A 23,017-nucleotide genomic window follows, 5' to 3' on the forward strand; every position below is an offset into this window, starting at 1 on the left:
TTGGGCTGCTTATCCACTCACCTGGCACAGTTGGTAATGAACTTTCTTACCTTTGAACATAGGGTTAACTCTCCACACACCAAGACATCCTTGACTGGTGAACTGTCCAAAGGAAAGCTCCAGAAAAAAAAGAGGAATACCACAGAAGACCAGCATGATGATATAGGGAAACATAAAAGCACCTTTAAAAAAGAAGATCCAGGATTACGGACAATACTGTCAAATTCTGAGAACAACTTGAAGGAAAGTTCCTTTAGCAACTATGCTTAAGCTTAACTATAAACTGAATACTGTTTACTCAGATTATATAACGGCAATGATAAATACATGATAGTTTGGGTTAGTTATGTTTCATTCTGCTAATAAAGCACACAGTTTTGTTGTTTATTGTTTCTGATGAGGAGTTGCACATTTAAAAAGTGTTAAATGGATGTGCAACTTAGAGAAGTCCCACATTACTATGCCTAATTTAATATGATCTCAGCATCTGCTGGACAGTTTTACCACTTTTTTTGTGGGTGGAAATGATAACACAGATATAAATGTTTTGCTGAGCTTTGAACCCATTCCTCCCATTGTGACACCAACTACTATTCCCAATGGCCCTGGGAATGAGTGGCCATAGCCTATTTACCATGTGTGCCCCATTAGGCATGCCCTGTATTGTCCAAGAGATCTGTGCAATATTCATCTTGTATTATTCAAACTGCCAATTATTGCATAAATTCTCTGATACTTCTGACTAGGATCAGGTAGCATAAGAGCTCCAGGCTCTGCTTAACTTTGTCTTCAATACCCTGTGCCAGATTTCCTCTGTAAACCATGTGTCCAGACACGGTAAGCGGTGTGAGTTGGAGGTGATTCTTACTATCAGTATAAGCCGAGATGATTAATGCTTTTACAATCTAAAATGTGAAGTGGCAAGTCCAGGAACATCCTTTGTCCCTGGCTACTGTGTTGGGTATGAACAAAACACCTTGGATGATGTTGTAGAATCAAATATTACAAATCCTTTTTGTTTCTAGATCCAAAATAAACTCTCATTCTCAATATTATACTGTTCTTAGATGGAAACTAGATGGAAATTGTTGTTGATTTCCTATTTAAAATCCTTCAAATAGACTTTGGGAGGAAAATTCCTCATAAGGTGTAAAAAGGAGACACTACACATTCATTATAAAATCAATTAATGTGTAAACAAGTTGCTGCTGTATGTAAATGCAACCATCTATTAATATTCAGCCAATATTTTTTCTTAAGAACTTTCATGAAAAGGTACAATTTTGTATAAATGTAGATGAAGGCTTGGCTGATATAAATGCAAACAAATGTGGTTGGCTAACCTGTTATTAAAGTTTATCTGCTTTCAAGCTTTACCTGCCCAACACTGTGTGGTACAGTGAATTGGTAATGCATGCTAAACTTTACAACAAATATTCACTATTGTTCTGCTATACTGGTAAATCCTTATAAGGTTCATCCAATTAATTATTGATTTTAAATCCAAGAACCACTGTATACAAGAAAACTAGACTGATACTAGATTTCCTAGTTAAAATCAAGATTTATTTCATTGCAACTAGCTGTTTTAGTTTCAACAGGTTTCTAATAAAAACTGCAAAATTGTTCAAAACAATACTGTTCTTCAGTAAGACTGACAAATTGTATATAGTTAATATGATCAACCATTCTAGTTAGCCCCAACCCCCTCTAATTATTACCACAGTCATTGCACTGCACCTTCAACACTTTAAACCTTGACAACAGACTCATCCAGTTCCCCTCCACCAATATCCTCCTCCATCAGGCAAAACTGGTCCTCACCTTCACAAATTTCTTCTTCAGCTCCTCACACTTTCTCCAAATTTAAGGGGTAGCCATGGTCACCTGCATAGACCCCTGCTACGCCTTCCTTTTTTGTTGGCTATGCGGAATAGTCTATGTTCCATGCTTTCCCGGGTAATGCACCCCAACTTGTTCTTTACCTCATTACCAACTGTATTGGTGCTGCTTCATGCACCTCTGCTGAGTTTGTCAATTTCACCAACATTGCATCCAATTTAAATTCTGCCCTTAAATTCACTTGGTCTACTAATGATGCCTCTCTCCCTTTTCTTAATCTCTCTGCCTCCATCTCTGGAGACAAACTGTCTACCGATAACTGTTATAAACCTACCGTTCCCTTCCCTATCTTGACTATACCTATTCCCTACTTGACTCCTGTGAAAATGATATTCCCTTTTCTCAGTTCCTTCATCTCCACCGCATCTGCTCCCAAGATGAGGTTTTCCTTTCCAGGATATCAGAGATGTCCTCCTCCTTCAAAGAACGGGATTTCCCTTCCTCCACCATTGACGCTGCCATTGCCTGCATATCCCGGCATCCAAGCTCATCCTATCTTCCCACTGCCTAACACTGATAACGTCCTTCTTGTCCTCACCTACCACCCCATGATGCCCTGTATCCAACACATTATTCTCAGCAACTTTTGCCATCCTCAATGGAATCCTGCCACCAAACACATCTTCATCTCCCCCTTCTGCTCCGCACCCCCAACTCCTCATCACTTTCCACAGGGATCGTTACCTCCATGATTCCCTTGTCCCTATGTCTCTCTGCATTGATCTCCCTCCTGGCATGCGTCCCTACAAGTGACAGAAATACGGCACCTGGCCACTCACCTCCTTTTCAAGACCCCAAACAGTCCTTCCAGGTGAGGCAACACTTCACCTGCAAATCTGTTGGAATTGTCTACTGTATCCAGTATTCCTGAAGAATCCTCCGCTACGTATGTGAGAACCCTTGTAAAGAGGGGGGACAGCATTGCCATGCACTTCCACTCTAACTGCAATAAGCAGAATTTCCTAGTGGCCAACCATTTTAATTCCTATCCACATCCCCATTCCAATGTATCAGTCCACAACCTCCTCTGCTGCACGATGAGGCCACCCTCAAGAGTGGCGAGGCAACATCTTGATCAGGAGTATTCTGGTGTTACGTGAATATAAAAAATATCAATTTAAACAAGAACCAGTCTGCAGTACTTATTGTAAATGTGCTGTAAATACGTTCAGGAAGCCTGCAATTAGTTTTCAGTTTTTATTGCAAATTAAAAGCAGCAAACTGAAATTAAAAGCCCCCATAGAAAAAGAGAAATGGTTTGTAAAAAGGTGACCAAGAGACATTTGCATATGCATGAGTCAAAAGTTAAGACAATGTGGTTGTGTTAATCAACCTGCAACAACTATGGGTTTAAGGAATTTGCATCTTTGCAAATTGAAATAGGCCCAGGGAAGTGTCCCAGCAAAGGTACTTGAATATTCAGAGTGTCTCCCTCTGCAGATATGCAATACAAAGGAAGTATGATCGACCTAAAGTACTGAGGTAAATGATGCCATCGTAATTTTAGTGAATCACCTGGAGACTGAGAATGTCTCCAGAATGATGCCTGCTTGTTGTGACAAATACTTCGATTATCACTTCCAGACTTCTATATCACTGGCTTCAGTGTCTCTCCAGTGACTTTGATCACAGTCAAAGACACCTCATTCCATTCAGGTAGCCTCCAACCTGATGGCATGAACATCGATTTCTCCTACTGGTAATCTTTTTTCCCTTCACCATTCTCTCTTCTTCTATACCCCACTCTGGCCTCTTACCTCTTCTTTTCACCTGCTTACACCTAACTCTGGTGCCCTCCTCCTTCCCTTTCTCCCATGGCCTACACCCCTCTCCTATCAGATTCCTTTTCCTCCAGCCCTCTGCCTTTTCCACCTATGCCTCCCAGCTTCTTACTTCATCCCCCCTTCCCCACCCACCTGGCTTTACCTATCACCTCTAGCTTGTCCTCCTTCCCCTCCTTTTTATTCTGGTATCTTCTCCGTTCTTTTCCAATCCTGATGAACGTTCTCAGCCTGAAACATTGATCATTTCCATAGATGCTGCCTTAGTGTTCGGATTGTGGTTAGGGTTGCTGAGTTCCTCCAGTGTTTTGTGTGTGTTGCTCTAGATTTTCAGCATCTGCGGAATCTCCTGCATTTATACTTTAAACCACTTTTTATAATGCTGTTTACATTGTAAATACATGCTGGTATTTATTTTTATCTATGTTTTATTCCATATCAGACCTTCTAGCTTTACTTTTGTATCGTTCTTTCTCATGTGTAACTTTTGAGTCTCGTTGTTTCATTTTGTTGTATGTTTCGCCAACATAACACAGTAAATTCCTAATACTTGTACAAACTTTGTAAATGCATATGGCGAATAAAGTTGTTCCTTGGTCCTTGGCATTCTATGCATTCTCCTATTTAGTTCTGACATAGATCACATAATTAATCACTTAATCAGTTCTGAACTGGACATTTATTAACATGAAATAGATTATATTTTGGTTAATCTCTACTCAGTTGTAAAAATGAAAAACAATGAATGAAGGCAACATGTTGTGACTGATCCATTTGCCTTCAGCTTCTTCACTAAATAGGTCGAATGCCTGCAAAAATATTTAAATGGTGGATGCTTCAGCATCAGGATTGTACTTCTTGACACATAAACTCTTTCAGAAGGCTACCCTGCAGCCTTCTGATGTTCTGATTTGATTTGAATAAAAACTGCAATGTTTTTAATGAATGATATTTTCAATTTTTTATACATATATTTCCAGTGTTTTTTTTAATGTATTTCAATGACCCAGAAGCAAGATCGTCACCTGAAAATGGCCTTGAGGTGATTGAGAGTGTAAATTAACAGTAATTTGCACTGTCAGCCGCTGCCTGAAAATCTCCGTCGATACCATCTGGTGAAGGTGAAGTTCATAGTGGGGATAGGTTTGCATGCAACATGTCACATGGAAGCAGCACATCGACGACTGCATTGCTGCTGCTTCCTGCACCCATGCTGAACTCGTTGACTTCATCCACTTTGCCTCCAACTTCCACCCTGCCCTCAAATTCCCCTGGTCCATTTCCAACACCTCCCTCCCTTTTCTCGATCTCTTTGTCTCTGGCTCCGGAGACAGCTTATCCATTGATGTCCATTACAAACCCACGGACTCACAAGGCTACTTAGACTATACCTCGTCCCACCCTGTTACTTGTAAAAACACCACTCCCTTCTCTCAATTCCTCAGTCTCCATGGCATCTGCTCTCAGGATGAGGCTTTTCATTCTAAAATAAAAGAGATGTCCTCCTTTTATTAAGAAAGGGGCTTCCTTTCCTTCACGATCAATGCTGCCCTTGAATACATCTCTTCAATTTCACGCACGTCTGCTCTTACCCCATCCCCCTGCCATCCTACCAGGTTCATCTTGTCCTCACCTACCACCCCACCAGTCTCTGCATCCAGCATATAATTCTCGGAAACTTCTGCCACCTCCAATGGGATCCCACCATCACGCACTTCTTCCCCCCCACCCCAGTTTTTGCTTTTAACAGGGATCGTTGCCTATGTGACTCCCTTATCCATTTGTCTCTCCCTATTGATTTCCCTCCTGGCGCTTATCCTTGCAAGCAGAACAAGTGCTACACCTGCCCCTACTTCTCCTCCTTCACTACCATTCAGGGCCCTAAACAGACCTCCCAGGTGAGGCAACACTTCCATCTGTGAATCTGTTGGGGTCTTTTACTTGGTCAGTGCTCCCAGTGTGACCTGCAGTATATGGAGACTGAGAGACTGTTTTACTGAGCACCTACCAGAATAAGTGGGATCTCCCAGTAGGCACCCATTTTAATACCACTTCCCATTCCTGTTCTGGTATGTCTATCCATGGCCTCCTCCACTGTTGTGATGAGGCCGCACTTTGGTTGGAGGAACAACACTTTATATTCCATTTGGGTAGCTTCCAACCTGATGGCATGAACATTGATTTCTCAAACTTTCGGCAAAGCCTCTCACCCCCCACCAAGTTCACCAATTCCCATCCCCTTTTCCCTCCCTCACTCACCTCCTTGCCCGCCCATCACCTCCCTTTGGTGCTCCTCCCCCTTTTTCTTTTTTCATGGCCTTTTGTCTTTTTCACCAATCAATATTCCATGTTTTTACTTCATCCTCCCCCTCCCCCTTCCAGGTTTCACCTATCGCTTGGTGTTTCTCTCTTCCCTCCCTCCACCTTTTAAGTCTACTCCTCAGCTTTAGTTTCTCCACTCCTGCCAAAACTGTTTCGGCCCGAAATGTCGACTGCACTTTTTGCCATACATGCCGCCTGGCCTGCTGAGTTCCTTCAGAATTTTGTGTGCGTCGCTTGGATTTCCAGCATCTGCAGATTTCCTCTTGTTCAAGGTTAAAGTCACATCAATGAGAGTGTCAGGAGTCAGGTCAACCCAAGAGGAAAAGCTTCTCCAATGATTAGATTTAAACATGTTTACATTTTCAGATTACATTAAGATTCAGTGACTGTCAGATGATTTGCAAGTGGCAGTGACTATCACTGCTACAAGTGACTATGTGCTTATATATAAGTGGATATGTGCACTCGTAAGAAAAATAGAGACAAGAGTAGAACTGAAGACATGAGAAAGAAATGAAATAGACGAAAGGGAGTAGAAGTCCACAGAGGCATACTTCAGGATGGATTGGTGTTAAATATATTTCAGATTAATTTTAAATTAATTATTTTCCACTAAAGGCCACAGTATTTTTTCATCTTCTTGAAGAATAAGTAAACTGCTTGCCCTTTATCTCTTTAGGTTTTTAAGTAATTTCCCATCCATAAAAAAGTTGTAGCCAATGGCAATTATTTTCATCAAACATAAATTTACTTGCAGAAATAATGGACTGACAATTGCAACTAATTGTGAACGTATTAGTATGGAGAAATAGTATGGCCTAATACCAGTATCAAACTCCTAAAATAAATTATCTTAAGAGCCAGCCATTCCATTACTTTGACAATATTAGTTATAAGGCTGAAAAACACCAAACATTTAAGAAACATGAAAATCTGCCTGAAAATGTTCAAATAGCCTATGCAACATTTTACAAAATATATTACACAAGGAAACAAATACCCGAGAATGTGTCACATTGAGAACAAGTGTTTCGGAAAGAGAATAAAATCCCTGGCCTATACAGATTACGTCTGTGTATTTTACAATATGTTAAGAAAGAGATAGAAGAGGTACTTTTACATAGAATTTGTTGGAAAAGGTAATGTGCCTGAGGCTGTTAGCAAGAGTAATATCAATGGTTAAGAAAGGAGGTTAGGGGAATGTATTCAGAGATTGAAAACGTCACAGGTTGGAAAACTAATGGGATCCCTAGTAAAGTTGAAATATAAAACCATCTAGCAATCAAAATTATAAATATAAATATGCAACACAGTTTCAAAAGGTTCATATCATGAATATATGTAATATATTTTCAAAAGGCCTTTGATCAGGTGTCGCACAAGAAACTTAATGAATGAGGTCACCTTATCTGGAGTAAGCATGGCTAAATAGTTGGCATCAATTTAGAAAGCAGAGGGTAAGGATAATGAGTTTTAACTTAGAGTGACAGAATGCAGAAAGTGGGCTTCCATAAAAGCCAATATTGGGACTACATTAGTTTAAAATTTTTATTTTTTAACTTATAGATTCAACATAATTTCTAAATTTGCAGACAGCTCCAAATCAGGGTAAAGGGATTGGTCAATGCTGAGTAGAACTGGAAAAATTATGGTCAGAAATTAATAAACACATGTAGAATAGAGATTTTTGCACAAGAGTGTCAATCATAAGGGTGATGCAGAATACTTAGGAAAGAAAACTAAAGAAAATAATCTTAATGGGATAGAAAAAATGAGATATCTCAGAAAATAACTACAAAAACACTAAAAGCATGCTGATAAAGCTATAAAACTGCAAGCCAATAATGACTCGCTATTTTGAGTGGAATATTTTGAATGTTATGCAAAATATGCATTAAATCTCATGTTAGACAAAACTATATTCTGTGTAATTTTGGTAATCATATTGTAAACATTAGAGGGAATACAAAGATAATTTATGAGGATTATGCTGGAAACACAGAGTCAGACTAGCTGACAAAGAAATGATCTCACTCTTCTCGGAAACAATGGCTAAAGATTACTTTATCAAGGTCTTGATAAAGTGGACACTTTCTCTGTGTAGGGGATGACAAAATCAGAATAGAATAGTCATCAATGACTCATACAGCACATTCAGAAAAAATTATTTACAGTCGGCCTTCACTAATCCGACTACCTGTAATCTGGTTCCTTCGATAATCCGGCACTGATTTCAAACTTTCCACGCAACTGTTCAAATTTCCTGGGCCACCGTACTAATCTGCTGCACATTGTTTTGGTTGTGCTAGATCTGTTCATGTGTTGGGGTGCTCTTGTAAGCACAGACAGGTGATTCCTGCTTGTTTTCCTGTATTTATTAATATCATCTGTGTGAGGCGTGGCCACCCAGCACCCGTCCGTCTCACCCGCCAGCGGCGGGGGAGTTTGTGCATGCTGGGTCAGTCCGCCTTCTTGCCCGCCTGCTGACAATCGCACACTGCCCTCCATTCTCTTCTGCCTATGACCTCAGATCAGACATGGCGACCCGCTGAATTTAAGCTTATTACTAAGCGGAGGAAAAGAAACTAACAGGGGATTCCCTCAGTAACTGCGAGTGAAGAGGGAAGAGCTCAGCGCTGAATCCCCGGCCGCCTGGTGGTCACGTGAAACGTGACATATAGAAGACCTCCTTTCTCCGACTTCTGCTTCTGCTCACCCAGATGTGCTGCCACAAACATCAACAGTTTTTAAAGAAACTGTTGTGCCAGTTTCAGCACCAGTTCCTGATGCTTCACTCATTTTTCAAGAAGAAGATGTTGATGATCCTGACAACCCCACACTTTCAAACATGCAACTTTGCCTGAAGGTATATTAAACATCTCACTTTAGAAGTAGAACTCAACTGTTCTGTATAAGTTAATTCCTGTACATTTATGTACAATACCCTTTATTTTATCTGTACCTGTACAGAATATTACTTTATTAAAATTTCAATTGCTACTCATTTATGAAACTCCTGTTTCATTATTATCTAACTTGTACTGATTTACATGATATTTTAAAGGTATGATGAGGCAGTTAGCTATTGCTTAATCTAATCCTTCTGTAATTCAGCATTTCCACTAATCCGGCACTCCGCAGGTCCCAAAGGTGCCGGATTAGTGAAGGTTGCCCTGTACCTAACATGTGGCAAGAATATGGAACCTGTTACCACAGGGAATGGTTTCATTTAAGAGGAGCAAACACCTACTAGAAATACAGTGTTAGCTATAGAGAGACTAGAATGATCTTAGATATTGATTACCATTTTATAATTATTAACAAAAGCTTTACGAGAACATGAGAACAGAGGGTTATGCTGTTGAGACTTTAAAAAGGAAAGACATGAAGTGGATCATGAGATTGGATCAAATGGCCGCTTTCTGCTTTATATAATATTATTTTAAATAAATCACAAAAAGGGAAGTTAGGCATGTTAGAGTTTACATTCCCTATGAACCTCCTCCCATCTATCTTCATCTGACAATATCAGCATAATCTTCCTTAACTTTCTCAGATGTGCTTAATCCACCCTTTTCTTCCAAAACCAGCTGTTACTTGTGCCAACTATTCTGCACGTTCTTAATATTCTTCAAGTAAAGAGATTTCTATTTCTACTCTCCATCTGGTGATTATTTTATATTCATGATCCCTAGATTGCACTTTCGTCCATTGAAATTATAAGATCCTCCTATCTACCTAATCAGCATGTCCATAACTTCACATACTTTTATCAAGTTACCCCTCTCTTTGTCTTTAAGAGAAAGGAATCTTAATCCCTTCAATCTAAATAAAGAGAATTTCAGACATGCAAGAATTAGGTAGACCTAGAATGATAGACACCTTAAAAATATTTTACTGTGAACTTTAGGTGCTTGATCATGTGACAAGTGAGAACACAGAGACTCAAGAATGAATCAGAATGAGAACAATAAACATCTGAGGATACATTTACTGAGAATAACAAACACAAAGTACACTGCAGATGCTGTGGTCAAATCAAGACATACAAAAAAGCTGGATGAACTCAGCAGGTCGGGCAGCATCTGTTGAAAGAAGCAGTCAACGTTTCGGGTCGAGACCCTTCGTCAGGACTAAAGAAGGAGGGGGCAGGGGCCCTATAAAGAAGGTGGGGGAGGGTGGAAAACCAATCAGAGGAAAGATCAAGGGGTGGGGAGGGGAGGCAAGGAGGGGATAGGCAGGGGAGGTGAAGAAGGAATCTAAGAGGAAAGCACTATGGGTAGCAGAAGAAGGCAGAGTCATGAGAGGTGATAGGCAGCTAGAAGAGGAAACAGAGTGAAGGTGGGATGGGGGAAGGGAGAGGGAGGGAATTACCAGAAGCTGGAGAATTTGATGTTCATACCAAGGGGCTGGAGACTACCCAGATGGTAGATGAGATGTTGTTCCTCCAACCGAAGTTTGGCCTCATCATGGCAGTACAGGAGGCCATGTATGGACATATCCAAATGAGAATGTGAAGGAGAGTTGAAGTGAGTGGCAACCAGGAGATCCTGTCTGTTGTGGCAGATGGAGCGTAGGTGCTCGACGAAGCGGTCCCCCAATCTGCGCCGGGTCTCGCCGATGTAGAGGAGGCCGCACCGGGAGCACCGGATGCAATAGACGACTCCAGCAGACTCACAAGTGTTGCCTCACCTGGAAGGACTGTTTGGGGCCCTGAATGGTAGTAAGAGATGAGGTGTAGGGACAGGTGTAGCATTTACGCTTGCAGGGATAAGTGCCAGGTGGGAGATCTGTGGGGAGGGACGTGTGGACCAGGCAGTCACGGAGGGAACTGAGAATAACAGCCACAGAATGAGAATATCAGGCACCTGAGAATTGCTAAATCAGTATCACACAATAAGGAAAGCAGACATTTCTAGGAAACATAAGAAATAGCTTTATTAAAAATGATTAGAAATAATACAACTGGTAGTGGGGTTAGTCAAAGTAACACAGCAGAAAATGTGAAACTAAGATTTAATTTAATGTGTATATGACTCACAGATAAAATGCCATGTTGATATTGTAAGAGAAATGGCCAGCAGAGAATTTAGCACAGACTTAGAGGAGCAGATACCTCAGAATGTATTCGATTGAGAAAAACAGATGTGAACACACTGAATTATCTGAAAACGTGACACAGAGAATTTAACATAACTGACATCTGAGAAAGTGATAAATTAAATGTGAAACATCTGAGAATTAGACACACCAAGAACAGCAGCAAATGACAACATACAAGGATGCAACACGGAGAATGTATCATTCCGACAAAAACACCTGTCAACATAGCGAACTGCAAATAGGACACAATGGGTAAAAACAGACAAGTGAGAGTGTTACACTTAGAATAACAAATAACTGGGAGTACCTTACAATGCAAATAACCTAAGAATATGACAATATTGAGACAATATAATATGAGCAAATTAATTTAACAGATTAAGAATAAAAAGACTGTAAGTCTGACATACTGAAAATACAGGAGGAAACTGTAACAAACTGATAATAACAAACTTTTGCGAATGTAAATGAGTTTTGCAGGCTGAGAATGCCCGAGCTGGAAAATAACAGACTAGGAGAATGGCGCACACAAAATGCTGTAAAAACTCTGCAGGTCATACATCATTTATGGAGAGGAAACAGAGCCAACATTTCTGGCTGAGACCCTTCATCAGAACTCCTTGATGAAGGGTCTCGGCCCAAACGTCGGCTCTTTATTCCTGTCCATAGATACTGCCTAGCCTATTGAGTTCTTCCAGTATTTTGTGTGTGCGTTACTCTGGATTTCCAGCATCTGCAGAATCTGTTGTGTCAAGGGGAGGGGCACCTTGACCAAGATAAAAAAAATGTGAATAAGGCATATTAATCCAGAATGAGGACATAGCTCATTGCAAATGTGACTCAGTGAGAATAAGAGACTGACAGGATGATATATTGAGAATAACAAACATTTACGAAAATGACAGACTGAAGAGTGCTGCGAATCTGGTGCACTGCAGATGACGTGAGTGTAGCACAAGGAGAATGACATGAGAATAACAACCATATGTCAACTTGGTGCACTAAGAATAACAGACTGGAAGTTTAAAACAGTGAGGATACCAAACAGCTGACAATCTGACTCAATGGAAACAACCCTGAGAATGTGGCACGTTGCGTTTAACAGACTAAGAATGTTGTACATGGAGAATGATGTACTGCAAATATGACACATAAAGATTAACAGACCAGCAAAATGAGTTGCTGTGAAAACAAACTTGAAGTGTGACAGACTGTGAATATTGTGCCTATATTGCTAAAATAAAACCCAGTACTTCTATTTGCCATTTGTACAAATAAGCCAGCCATTCTTGAAAGGAGACAAATTGTGGAGTTTTGCTGATGTGCAAGAACCTACATGCAAATATGTGGTATTAATCAGAGAAGGGATCTTTAGAGATTTAACATCTTGAATTCCAGGGCCTATTCGTAGTTCTGTACCATTGACATGTTATGCTATTGCCAAGTATCTTTCAGTCAGATCTGCAACTAAATTACTCGTGGAATTGCAGGGTAAATTTTGACTAGGAGTGAATTTTGATTGAATTCAAGCTGTTCTTAGGTTTTATTAACTTTCTTATTTGCTTCTCAGATTCTGGGCATGTCCATATCACACCAGATGCAAATACATTTGATGGGGAAGTGATGTAGTAGCTCATACTATACATATTGTACATTAGATAAATGCATAATCACACTTATAGATAGGAAGACAGACATAGCCACACATATATCAAAATGTGAACACACAAACAAGAATTCACAGTCAACTCAAACACACTCACATAGAGATTTAAACACTTAAACATTCACAAATTCATCCACAAATGCCCTAAGATGTTTTAACACAATTCACATACTCTTAAAAATGCACATGTGCTCACATGAAAATTACAGAAGTTCTACACACCTCCTCCATTTCTGTAGCACAGATATGGGAACCTCCAGACATTTCCAAGACCTACAGCATATCCAACACTAGTGAGGATAAACTCGATTTGATTGGACCAGTTCCCACGCTTCAAGTTTTCATCTTTCTTCACCATCTCACCTGGAATAGCACCATTCTGCGAAAAGTTCAAAGAAAACCCATCAGTGCCCTAGGATCCAAGCTCTATTACACTCTATAGCAGAGACACAGGAGAACACAGATGCTGGAATCAAGGGGAAAAGAACAAGCTGTTGAAGGAACTCAGTGGGCTGAGCAGCATCTTTGGGGAAAGTCAAATTCTCCGCTCTCCCACTCCACAGATGCTGCTCAATTCATTGATTTCCTATGGTAGTTTGTGTTTTAAACACTTTATAGCCCCATGCCAATGAAACATATAACATTGGACAAAAAAGATTTTGCTTCATAAATATTTTTGGATGTATTATATGGATATTGGGCTGCTGATCATGAAAATCACCATGAAATTTCCCTATCACACATTTTATTTTTTGAAACTGCCTGTATTTGTTATTTCAATTCACAATTCAGGTCAATTAAAATGTTGCCCACAATGTAAGCTGAAAAGTTTTCTATCTTGTCCAGGCATGCCTGGGCACGCTTAGGCAGGGCAGATGCTGCATGGCAGGACAGGTTTTAGAAAGACTATAAGAGCACCACGCACACATCGTGCAATGCATTGCGTTTACAAGTGTATTGGTTTGGGATCTGGCTGATGCACATGTTTCATGAGCATAGCATATTGTGTGTATTCATTTTCAGAGGTATTTGCGATAGCAAAATCTCTCACCAATGTTGCAACAGCTGTGATACTTATTAAATTTGTGGCGAGTACACACTTAAATCTCAAAGGAGGAGCATGACTCCTCTTATTAAGAATGCCTATGAGCTCTACCCTGGGTGTAACATTGGTGACGAAGACAATGTCTGGGCTCCTCACACTTGCTGTGCAACATGTGCTATCTATCTTAGAGCTTCGCTCAACGCTACTCAGAAGTCAATGTCGTTTGCTGTCTGGATGATATGGTGAGACCAGAAAGATCATGTGACAGACAGCTACTTCTGTCTTACCAGTGTGACTGGTTTCTCTGCTAAAAACAAGAAATCCATTGAATACCCCAGTCTCCTGTCAGCCATGAGACCTGTGTTGCATGACAATAGTTTTCCAGTACAAAGCTACCAGAGACATGGAGTCTAGAGGAGGCAAATGACGATGGTGCACGAGCCAGGAATGGAAAGTGACACTGATACTGATACAGATATTAATCCCTTTATGTCGAGTGAGCCTCAACTAATAACTCAATCTGAGTTAAACGACCTGGACAGAGATTTGGGTTTGTCAAAGGCAAAAACAGTATTACTGGGTTCAAGACTGCAAGGATGGAATCTGCTGTCACCAAATGCAAAAATTTCCATGAAGGATTTCAATATTTGAGACAGATGTTTCCCAGAATAACTGATCCCAAGATTAAGGAAGACACTTTTGCTGGCACAGAAATCAAACAGGCCATCAGTTACAGACAATTCGAAGAACTTCTAGTGGGACCGGAGAAAACTGCATTCAAGAATGTTGTTGAAAATGTTCTTGGCAACGACAGAGCACCAAACCACATGCAGCTGGCTGACAACATGCTTCAAGCATACAAAAACCACGAAGTACAATGTGTCACTAAAGATTCATTTTCTGCTTTCCCATTTCAACTTCTTCCCTGCAAATATTGGCACTGGCAGTGACAAGCATGGTGAAATGTTTCACCAGGACATTGCGGTCATGGAGAAACGGTATCAGGGCAACTGGAATCCACCAGTGCTGGCTGATAATTATCGGACACTTAAGCAAGAAGCTTTAGACACAGAGTACAAACAAAAATCATCAACAAAACATTTTGAGCTTAGTTGAACTATTGCAAAGCATCATCATCGTTATGCAATTAAACACATTATATTCAATAAAAGTTGATTCCTTGTTTCTCCAAATTCCGCCGTGATACATGTAGTCTGAAATTATATTTGTGTTCAGCTCCAAGCAGTCTATCATAAACAAAACAAAATTCTGAGGAAGCAACACCTTAAAATGCTATCCAGTCTAATTATTTTCAATGTTAACATCCTTACATTCTTCTTTCACATTGGCTTGTTATTACATATGAAAACTTCCCCAGAGAAAATGGGCAGCAGGCTATCAGTCCCAGCTCTCTGCCTTTACCAGACTGTAGCCATTAGATGGACAAAGTGTACAAATGGTCACTTGGCAATATATGGTATTAGCTGGAGTGAGAACTGGATGTGGTATTATAGATTGTCCACAATCTTTCCTCTCTAGTTCTCTTCTTTTCCTTCAGAACAAGTATCTGGGATCTTTAGAGGCTCAGCTCCCCCAAGAGTAGTTTTCCATGGCAAATTATTACATAGCAGCATAGTATAACCAAGAAGCATGTTTAGAAAAACAGTATTATTGAATTAACTGATAAGGTCTCCAGTGGTTCCGAAGAAACTCAATGTGCTATGCAGATCTAAAGATCCTTTCTGTTGATGTCTGTGTGTTAAGTGAATGGGCTAAATCCACATTCAGTGGAGTAAATGATGGATAGACAGAAAGAAAGAGGGAATGGGAGGGGGAGAGAATGGCATCCAACTGGATTCATTTGCCTGAAACATTAACTTGAGGTCAATCTTTCCACATAAGTTACTGAATATCCCCAGTTTTGTTTTAATTCCGTAACAGGCTTCTATATTTCCCAAGGTAAAATACTGAACTATTCTGTAATCCCTGATTGGTCTCCACTGTCTTTTGCTGCAGATGTGCCAGTTTGGACACTACTTTGCCCTACACAATCCAATTACCATGTCTGTCTAAGTTCATGCGTGCAGGTAATCTACTGACTGAGATGTTAAAACAGACATTGATAGGCTCTTGACTCACAAGGATGCCGAAGGTTACAGGGGAAAGGCAGGAGAACAGGGTTGAGAGGAATTAGCTATGATGGAATGGCAGAACAAGATTGATGGGCCGAATAGCCAATTTCTGCTCCTATGTCTTATGTTGGAGAGATGCTGGCATGTCCCATCCCATTTATCTTGCAAAGCCTTGGAGAAAACTATAACTATCTAATAAACTAAACCGATGACAGCCTGTGGAATGATAGCGTTTGTGTCACTCTAAATTCCGTGCAGTGGAACTGAAAAAAAAAATCTTTGTTATTCGATGTAAAACAATGTAGCCCCTTGTTGGAATATCAACATCAATGGTTCAGTGTTTTCATTTTGATTAGGGTGCACAGAACCTAATCTCTGCCAAAGGAGTGACACATCAGATCTTGGAGCTGAGATTCCAAATCAGCTTGTTACAAACAGTTCACAGAGCTACTGTTCACAGCCGCTTGCATTTCGATCACATGGAATCAGCCCATCACATCACTTGCTTGGTTTTCGTGGCTGAATTTCTTATTTTCAGAACATTCTGACCACAATCTACAAACGTTTGTAAGAATGTTATTGCACCATCATACATAATCCCATTGAATCAGTATTTGCTAAACTTCTTCAATCAAACAATCACCTCAGTAAGAAAGGTTAGAAAATAAACAGCCATGCCCAATGTTTTAGTTTGTTCCAGGTAACTAGTCAATAAACCATATTGCTGTGTAAAATATCAGCCTGTAACTGGTCAACCCTTGCATGCATGAACACGATTGAGCATTTCTGAAGTCGAAAGGTCTTCAGATCTTTTTCAAACAAAACCGAATGATCATCAACTCATGAAAGATGCACTTCTCTTTCCTTAAATCTTGTTAGTCTTCCAGTGTAAGGTGATATCCACACAGGAATGCTGCCATCTAACATATTCTAGGGTGCAGAAGTACATGCTGATGGATAGACTAAAGCTGGGTGCAGACACTGGAATGGCACTGTAGGGAAAGCTAGGGTCATGGCACTACTAGACACTGAGGGGAGAGACTAAGTAATACGATCGCAGGTGGCCCATGGATGTGTTGTTTGAGGAGTGGTGCTGATGCTTTGGAAGAGAATGTACTGAACTGAATCAATCTAGGGAAAGACATGTCCCAACTGTACTTACTGTAAACAGTAGTAATAATGTACCTTTTGAAATTAAGAAGTTCTTCATGGTCCAGCTAGAATGCATGAGAAACTGCCACCAGTTTGCCCATGGGTGACAAAGTAACAAGATCAGGAAGGATGTAGAGAGTTATCAATATGTGTCAGTGAGTTTTAAAGAGTTTGGGACCATAGGAAACTAATCTCCATTCAAACTTGGCATTCATTAAACAGATCACTGTCAATTTCTATGGTTTTATCCCAGTTAGTCAGAGGCTCCTGCAGGACAAGAATAGAAACATAGAAAACCTACAGCACAACATAGGCCCTTCGACCCACAAAGCTGTGTGGAACATGTCCTTACCTGAGAAATTACCTAGGGTTACCCATAGTCCTCTATTTTTTCTGAGCTCCATGTAACTGTCCAGGAGTCCCTTAAAAGACCCTATTGTATCCACCTCCACCACCATCTCCAGCAACCCATTCCACACACTCACCACTCTGCGTAAAAAACTTCCTCCTGATATCTCCTCTGTACCTAATGGACTAGCACCTTTCATGGAAACTGGCTTTGAGCTCATTTTGTCCACCCAATCTGCGATTCACTGAATGTGAAGCACTATAAATTGGATTTGCCTTTCAGTTAATCATTAGTAGCAGACAAAGGGGAATGCCGAAAGCAGTGCTTGTAATTTAGTGAGGAGCAAAGGCCTCCACACTAGAGATACTGAGCACCAAGCTGAAAGCTACAGTCTGGGAGTCTCCAGGGAAACACAACTGAAGCCTGCGCACTGGGAATTTTCAAACTGGTAGATGGAGCTGTTGCAGTTGATCAAAATTAGCTGCAATTCCCTCTGGTTCCCCTATGTGGTAGAAAGGCTCCACAAGTGAATGAAGGGCTGACGTTCAGTGGCAATTGACAGATAGGCCAGGGTGAGGGGTGTTTGTCAGGAACAGTTGGGTGCAGTTGGTAGTGACAGAGAAGCATTAAACACAATGGCTGCAGCACATAAATCAGATTCAAAGATAGCATTAACAATATTTGGTCAGAGTCAAGTCTTGAAATTCATCATCTATGGAAAAATTAAAATTATGTGTAGAAATCTGTGGTAAGCTATTTGTAACAATATAAAGTCAACAGAATACTGCACAGCAGACTAAAATGATTCTCCCTGCAAAAGAATGCTGGGTAGGTGCACAAATAACCAGCAGTTGCGCATGAACTAGACAGCACAGCATTGCATTTTTGTGCATTTCGTGATCCAAATTTCAATGCGAAGGCAACAGGAAAATCATTGACTAAACATAAATGACCTAAAGTTGAGAGCTGCACACTTACGCATTCTATCTTTGAAGTTTGTGTAAGGTAAAGATATAATCAGCATGACTGAAGAAGAGTCTTTCAAAACCTGATGTTTCCACCGAGATGCAACACTGAGCGTCATAGGAAGTCATTCCTGCCTGTGGCCATCAAACTTTACAACTTCTCCCTCGGAGTGTCAGACACCCTGAGCTGGTCCTGGACTTATTTCCACTTGGCATGATTAACTTATTATTTATGGTTTAATATTGCTATATTTCTACACTATTTTTGGTTGGTGCGGCTGTAATGAAACCCCACTTCCCTCGGGATCAATAAAGTATATCTGTCTGTATAGCACAAATAGTCACTTACTTCTGCCTGCACTCAATCAGATGAAACAAAAAGAACTAACTGATGAGGAACCACAAAGTGCAGCTGCGAGAAACAATTTCCATTTCAGAGCTAATCGGGAAATGATTGATAGAGATACATGATGCAACATGAAGGCAGAGATTAATTAACTCCAGACAGGAAAAACAGGTCAGCAGCAAAAATGGGAATGAACTAAATTGTAATAAACCAAGGATAGTCACATACAGTGGCATGCAAAAGTTTGGGCACCCCAGTCAAAATTTCTGTTACTGTGAATAGCTAAGTAAAAGATGACCTGATTTCCAAAAGGTATTAAGTTAAAGATGACACATTACTTTAATGTTTTAAGCAAGATTACTTTTTTATTTCCATCTTTTACAGTTTCAAAATGACAAAAAAGGAAAAGGGCCCAAAGCAAAAGTTTGGTCACCCTGCATGGTCAGTACTTAGTTGGCAAGTATCACAGCTTGTAAATGCTTTCTGTAGCCAGCTAAGAGTCTTCCAATTCTTGTTTGGGGGACTTGCAAAAGGCTTGTAGTTCTGTTGGATTCTTGGGCCGTCTTGCATGCACTGCTCTTTTGAGGTCTATCCACAGATTTTTGATGATGTATAGGTCGGGGGACTGTGAGGGCCATGGCAAAACCTTCAGGCTACGCCTCTTGAGGAAGTCCATTGTGGATTTTGAGGTGGGTTTAGGATCATTATCCTGTTGTAGAGCCCATCCTCTTTTCATCTTCAGCTTTTTTTTTTACAGACCGTGTGATGTTTGCTTCCAGAATTTGCTGGTATTTAATTGAATTCATTCTTCCCTCTAGCAGTGAAATATTCCCTGTGCCACTGGCTGCAATACAAGCCCAAAGCATGATCGATTCACCCCCATGCTTAACAGTTGGAGAGGTGTTCTTTTCATGAAATTCTGCACCCTTTTTTCTCCAAATATACCTTTGCTCATTGCAGCCAAAAAGTTCTATTTTAACTTCAACAGTCCACAGGACTTGTTTCCAAAATGCATCAGGCTTGCTTAGATGTTCCTCTGAACTTCTGATGCTGAATTTTGTGGTGAGGACGCAGGAAAGGTTTTTTTTTCTGATGACTCTTCCATGAAGGTCATTTGTGCAGGTGTCGCTGCATAGTAGAACAGTGCACCACCACTCCAGAGTCTGCTACATCTTCCTGAAGGTCTTTTGCAGTCAAATGGGTATTTTGATTAGCCTTTCTAGCAATCCTACGAGCAGTTCTCTCAGAAAGTTTTCTTGGTCTTCCAGGCCTCAACCTGACCTCCACCGTTCCTGTTAACTGTTAACTACATTACGAACTGAGGAAACTGCTACTTTAAAACACTTTGCTATCTTCTTATAGCCTTCTCCTGTTTTGTGGGCATCACATTTTAATTTTCAAAGTACTAGGCAGCTGCTTAGAGGAGCCCATGACTGCTGATTGTTTGAGGAGTCAGTGTATTTATAAAGCTTTGAAATTTGCATCACCTGGCCTTTCCTAATGATGACTGTGAAGCCACTGCCCTAACAAGCTAATTAAGGTCTGAGACCTTGGTAAAAGTTATCTGAGAGGTCAAATCTCTCGGGGTGCCCAAACTCTTGCATGGTGCTCCTTTCCTTTTTTTTCCACTCTAAAATTGTACAAAACAAAATAATACACGAATCTTGCTTAAGATGTTGAAAAGAATGTTTCATCCTTAACTTTATGACTTTTGGAGATCAGTTCATCTTCTACTCACTTTAACTATTCACAGTAACAGAAATTTTGACCAGGGGATACCCAAACTTTTGCATGCCACTGTAGCTGCTGACAAAGACAAGACTGTATTGCGCACGTCAGCAAATTATGCAATCTGACCTAGTTACAGCAGTTTAGCCAACATCTTGTCATTCTTCTCGCCTTGGCTGTAATCTTGTCATTTAACATATCTTCCAAACAGCCAGTAACTACTACTGCTTTGTGATGTGAAGTCGCATTTCCGAACTTTGCCCAAAGTTCTTTCAATTAAACTTTTATTTTATTGTTGTAAACGTCTGTGTCAATCAGCTCCAGCATCAAGCCCCCAACAGTGATATCACTCGACCTACATTGTACTCTGGGGGGGGGGAGGAAAACTGACAGCACGCCATGTGCTGGAAAAAATACAACATTCCAGAGACTTCTCCACAGTACTTAAACGCTTGGAATGCAGGAGGATTTTTTTTGTGAATTATCCATTGAAAATGTTCACTTTTTACATCAAAGTACAATTCTCCTTTACGACAACAAAAACACAGTTGTAGCACATGACTTCATTGAGGAAAAGCATCCTGTCAAAACAGCCTCTTTGCAAGTCTGACTCGCACTTGTTTGCATTCTGTCAACAATACATGCCAGCTGGAGATTTTAAATTTAAGATAGTGGAGATTTACAATTAAATTTATGTGACTGATGTAATCCTTGAAGATTATAGCAATTTATCCACTGCTCTTAGTTCTCATTGCAACAATGTTTAGGGAGAAGTTTCCAAAAAATCTCTTTCTTTGGAGTACTTGCCTGCCGGTGGCAGACACACAGTAGAAAAAAACATGTAAGCCCTTCTATCAATTGTTTTGTTTAATAAAGAACTTAGTTTAATTTCCTGGCTATGCTCCAGCATTTTAGAAAGCAATTCTGGTACAAAAGGGTGCTTTGTAATTAAAGCAAAGTTATTCTCAGCAATAAATTGAGACCCTCATTTTAAACTGTATATTAATAACCATGCCTGATATACCACTTCTCTTTTTTTTTGGTGTTTGAGAGGTATCACCACATTTATAATGCAAATTATCAATATATCATCTTGTAATTCCACCCTCTCCAATGGTGTCACCACAAATCTCACCACAAATGGCAGTAACAACAGTCCATTTATTTATTTATTGAGAGACAGCGTGGAACTGGCCCTTCGAGCCGCATTGTTCAGCAACCCCACCCCCACCCCGATTTAATCCGAGCCTAATCACAGGAGAGTTTACAACCTATCAACCAGTTTGTCTTTGGGCTGTGGAAAAAAACTGGACCACCTGGAGGAAAGTCCAAACTCCCAACAGGCTGCGGCAGGAATTGAACCCAGGTCACTGGAACTGTAAAGTGTTGAGCTAACCACTATGCTACCATGTCATCCCAAATTTTCTGCTGGAGGAACGTCACAAGTCAAGCAGCATGTTGGAAAAGAATTCATCAATGTGTTTCCTTTTGGAACCCTGCATCAGTGTCGAGGGGAGATGGCCAGTATAAAGAGGAGAGTGGAAGTGATGAGACAGGAGCCCCAGGTGGTTGGTGGACTGAGGACGGGTGACAAATGAGATAAAAGGGAGGCAGATTGAGCAAGACAGGGGCAGGGGAGAGTGAAAGTTGAAGATAGTTCCTGGAGAAAGATAATTAGGAACACAAAGGTCAGCCAGTGTTAGAATATGAGAAGTACAGGAGATGATAACGGGAACCATTAGCGGAGAGGCAGATGAAGCTGGAACCAGATGGGTGGCGGGCAGGTGGGAAGTCTAAAAGAGAACCTACAAAATGGGAGGACCAGAGGAGGATTGGAAAAGAGGGGGTACATGAGAGGGGAAAGCCCACCAAAGGGAGGGTTGTAGTAAAATAGGAAAACTCAGTATTCATGTAACTTGGATGCAGACTCCTCAGGCAGAATACAAGATGCTGTTCCTCTTCCTTGCATTGGCCCTCCATGGAGAAGGCTGAGAATTGACAGGTCAGTGTGGGAATGGGAAAGGCAATTAAAATGGCATGCAGTTGGGATCTTGGGATGGCCACTGGGGACAGAGCACAGGTCTCCTAGTCTGTGCTTGGTCTTACCGGTGTAGAGAAGGCTACCAATCCTCACCTGGAAGGGCTGTTTAAGTACTGGATGGTGGCAAGGGAAGTGTAAGAACAGATGTTACAGTTCCTGCGATTGTAAGGAAAAGCGGCAGGGGTCAGGGAGAGTTAGGTAGGAAAGGTTGAGTAGACTAGAGAGCTGTAAAGGAGTGGTCATTGCAAAAGACAGGAATATGACTGGTGGAACCTGCCCATCAACTTTCATCCCTCATCAATCACCTTGGATTACAGTTTTATCACTCCGTTTCTCTATATACATGGCACCTTTCCCAGTCCATTTTTAGTTCTGATACTGGTTTTCAACCTGAACATCAACAAATCATTTCCCCACAACGACACTCCTCAGCCTGCTGAGTGTCACTAGAAGATTGTCTGTTGTGCCATATTCCATAACCTGCA

At 40.7% G+C, this 23,017-nt stretch overlaps 1 protein-coding gene across 5 annotated transcripts in view; it reads right to left on the reverse strand.

Annotated features, from left to right (window-relative positions):
• Positions 1–23,017, reverse strand: part of slc6a9 (solute carrier family 6 member 9) — a 257,010-nt gene that overhangs the window by 48,872 nt on the left and 185,121 nt on the right. For all 5 annotated transcript variants that reach the window (XM_073062905.1, XM_073062907.1, XM_073062908.1 and 2 more), the window contains 2 exons: positions 12,997–13,153; positions 51–182 (listed from right to left, as the gene is read on the reverse strand). In XM_073062905.1, the coding sequence (XP_072919006.1) occupies positions 51–182; positions 12,997–13,153 (289 nt within the window). The remainder of the gene's footprint in view (positions 1–50; positions 183–12,996; positions 13,154–23,017) is intronic.

This window comes from Hemitrygon akajei, chromosome 12, assembly GCF_048418815.1.
Source record: "Hemitrygon akajei chromosome 12, sHemAka1.3, whole genome shotgun sequence".
In the NCBI taxonomy this organism is placed as follows: domain Eukaryota; kingdom Metazoa; phylum Chordata; class Chondrichthyes; order Myliobatiformes; family Dasyatidae; genus Hemitrygon; species Hemitrygon akajei.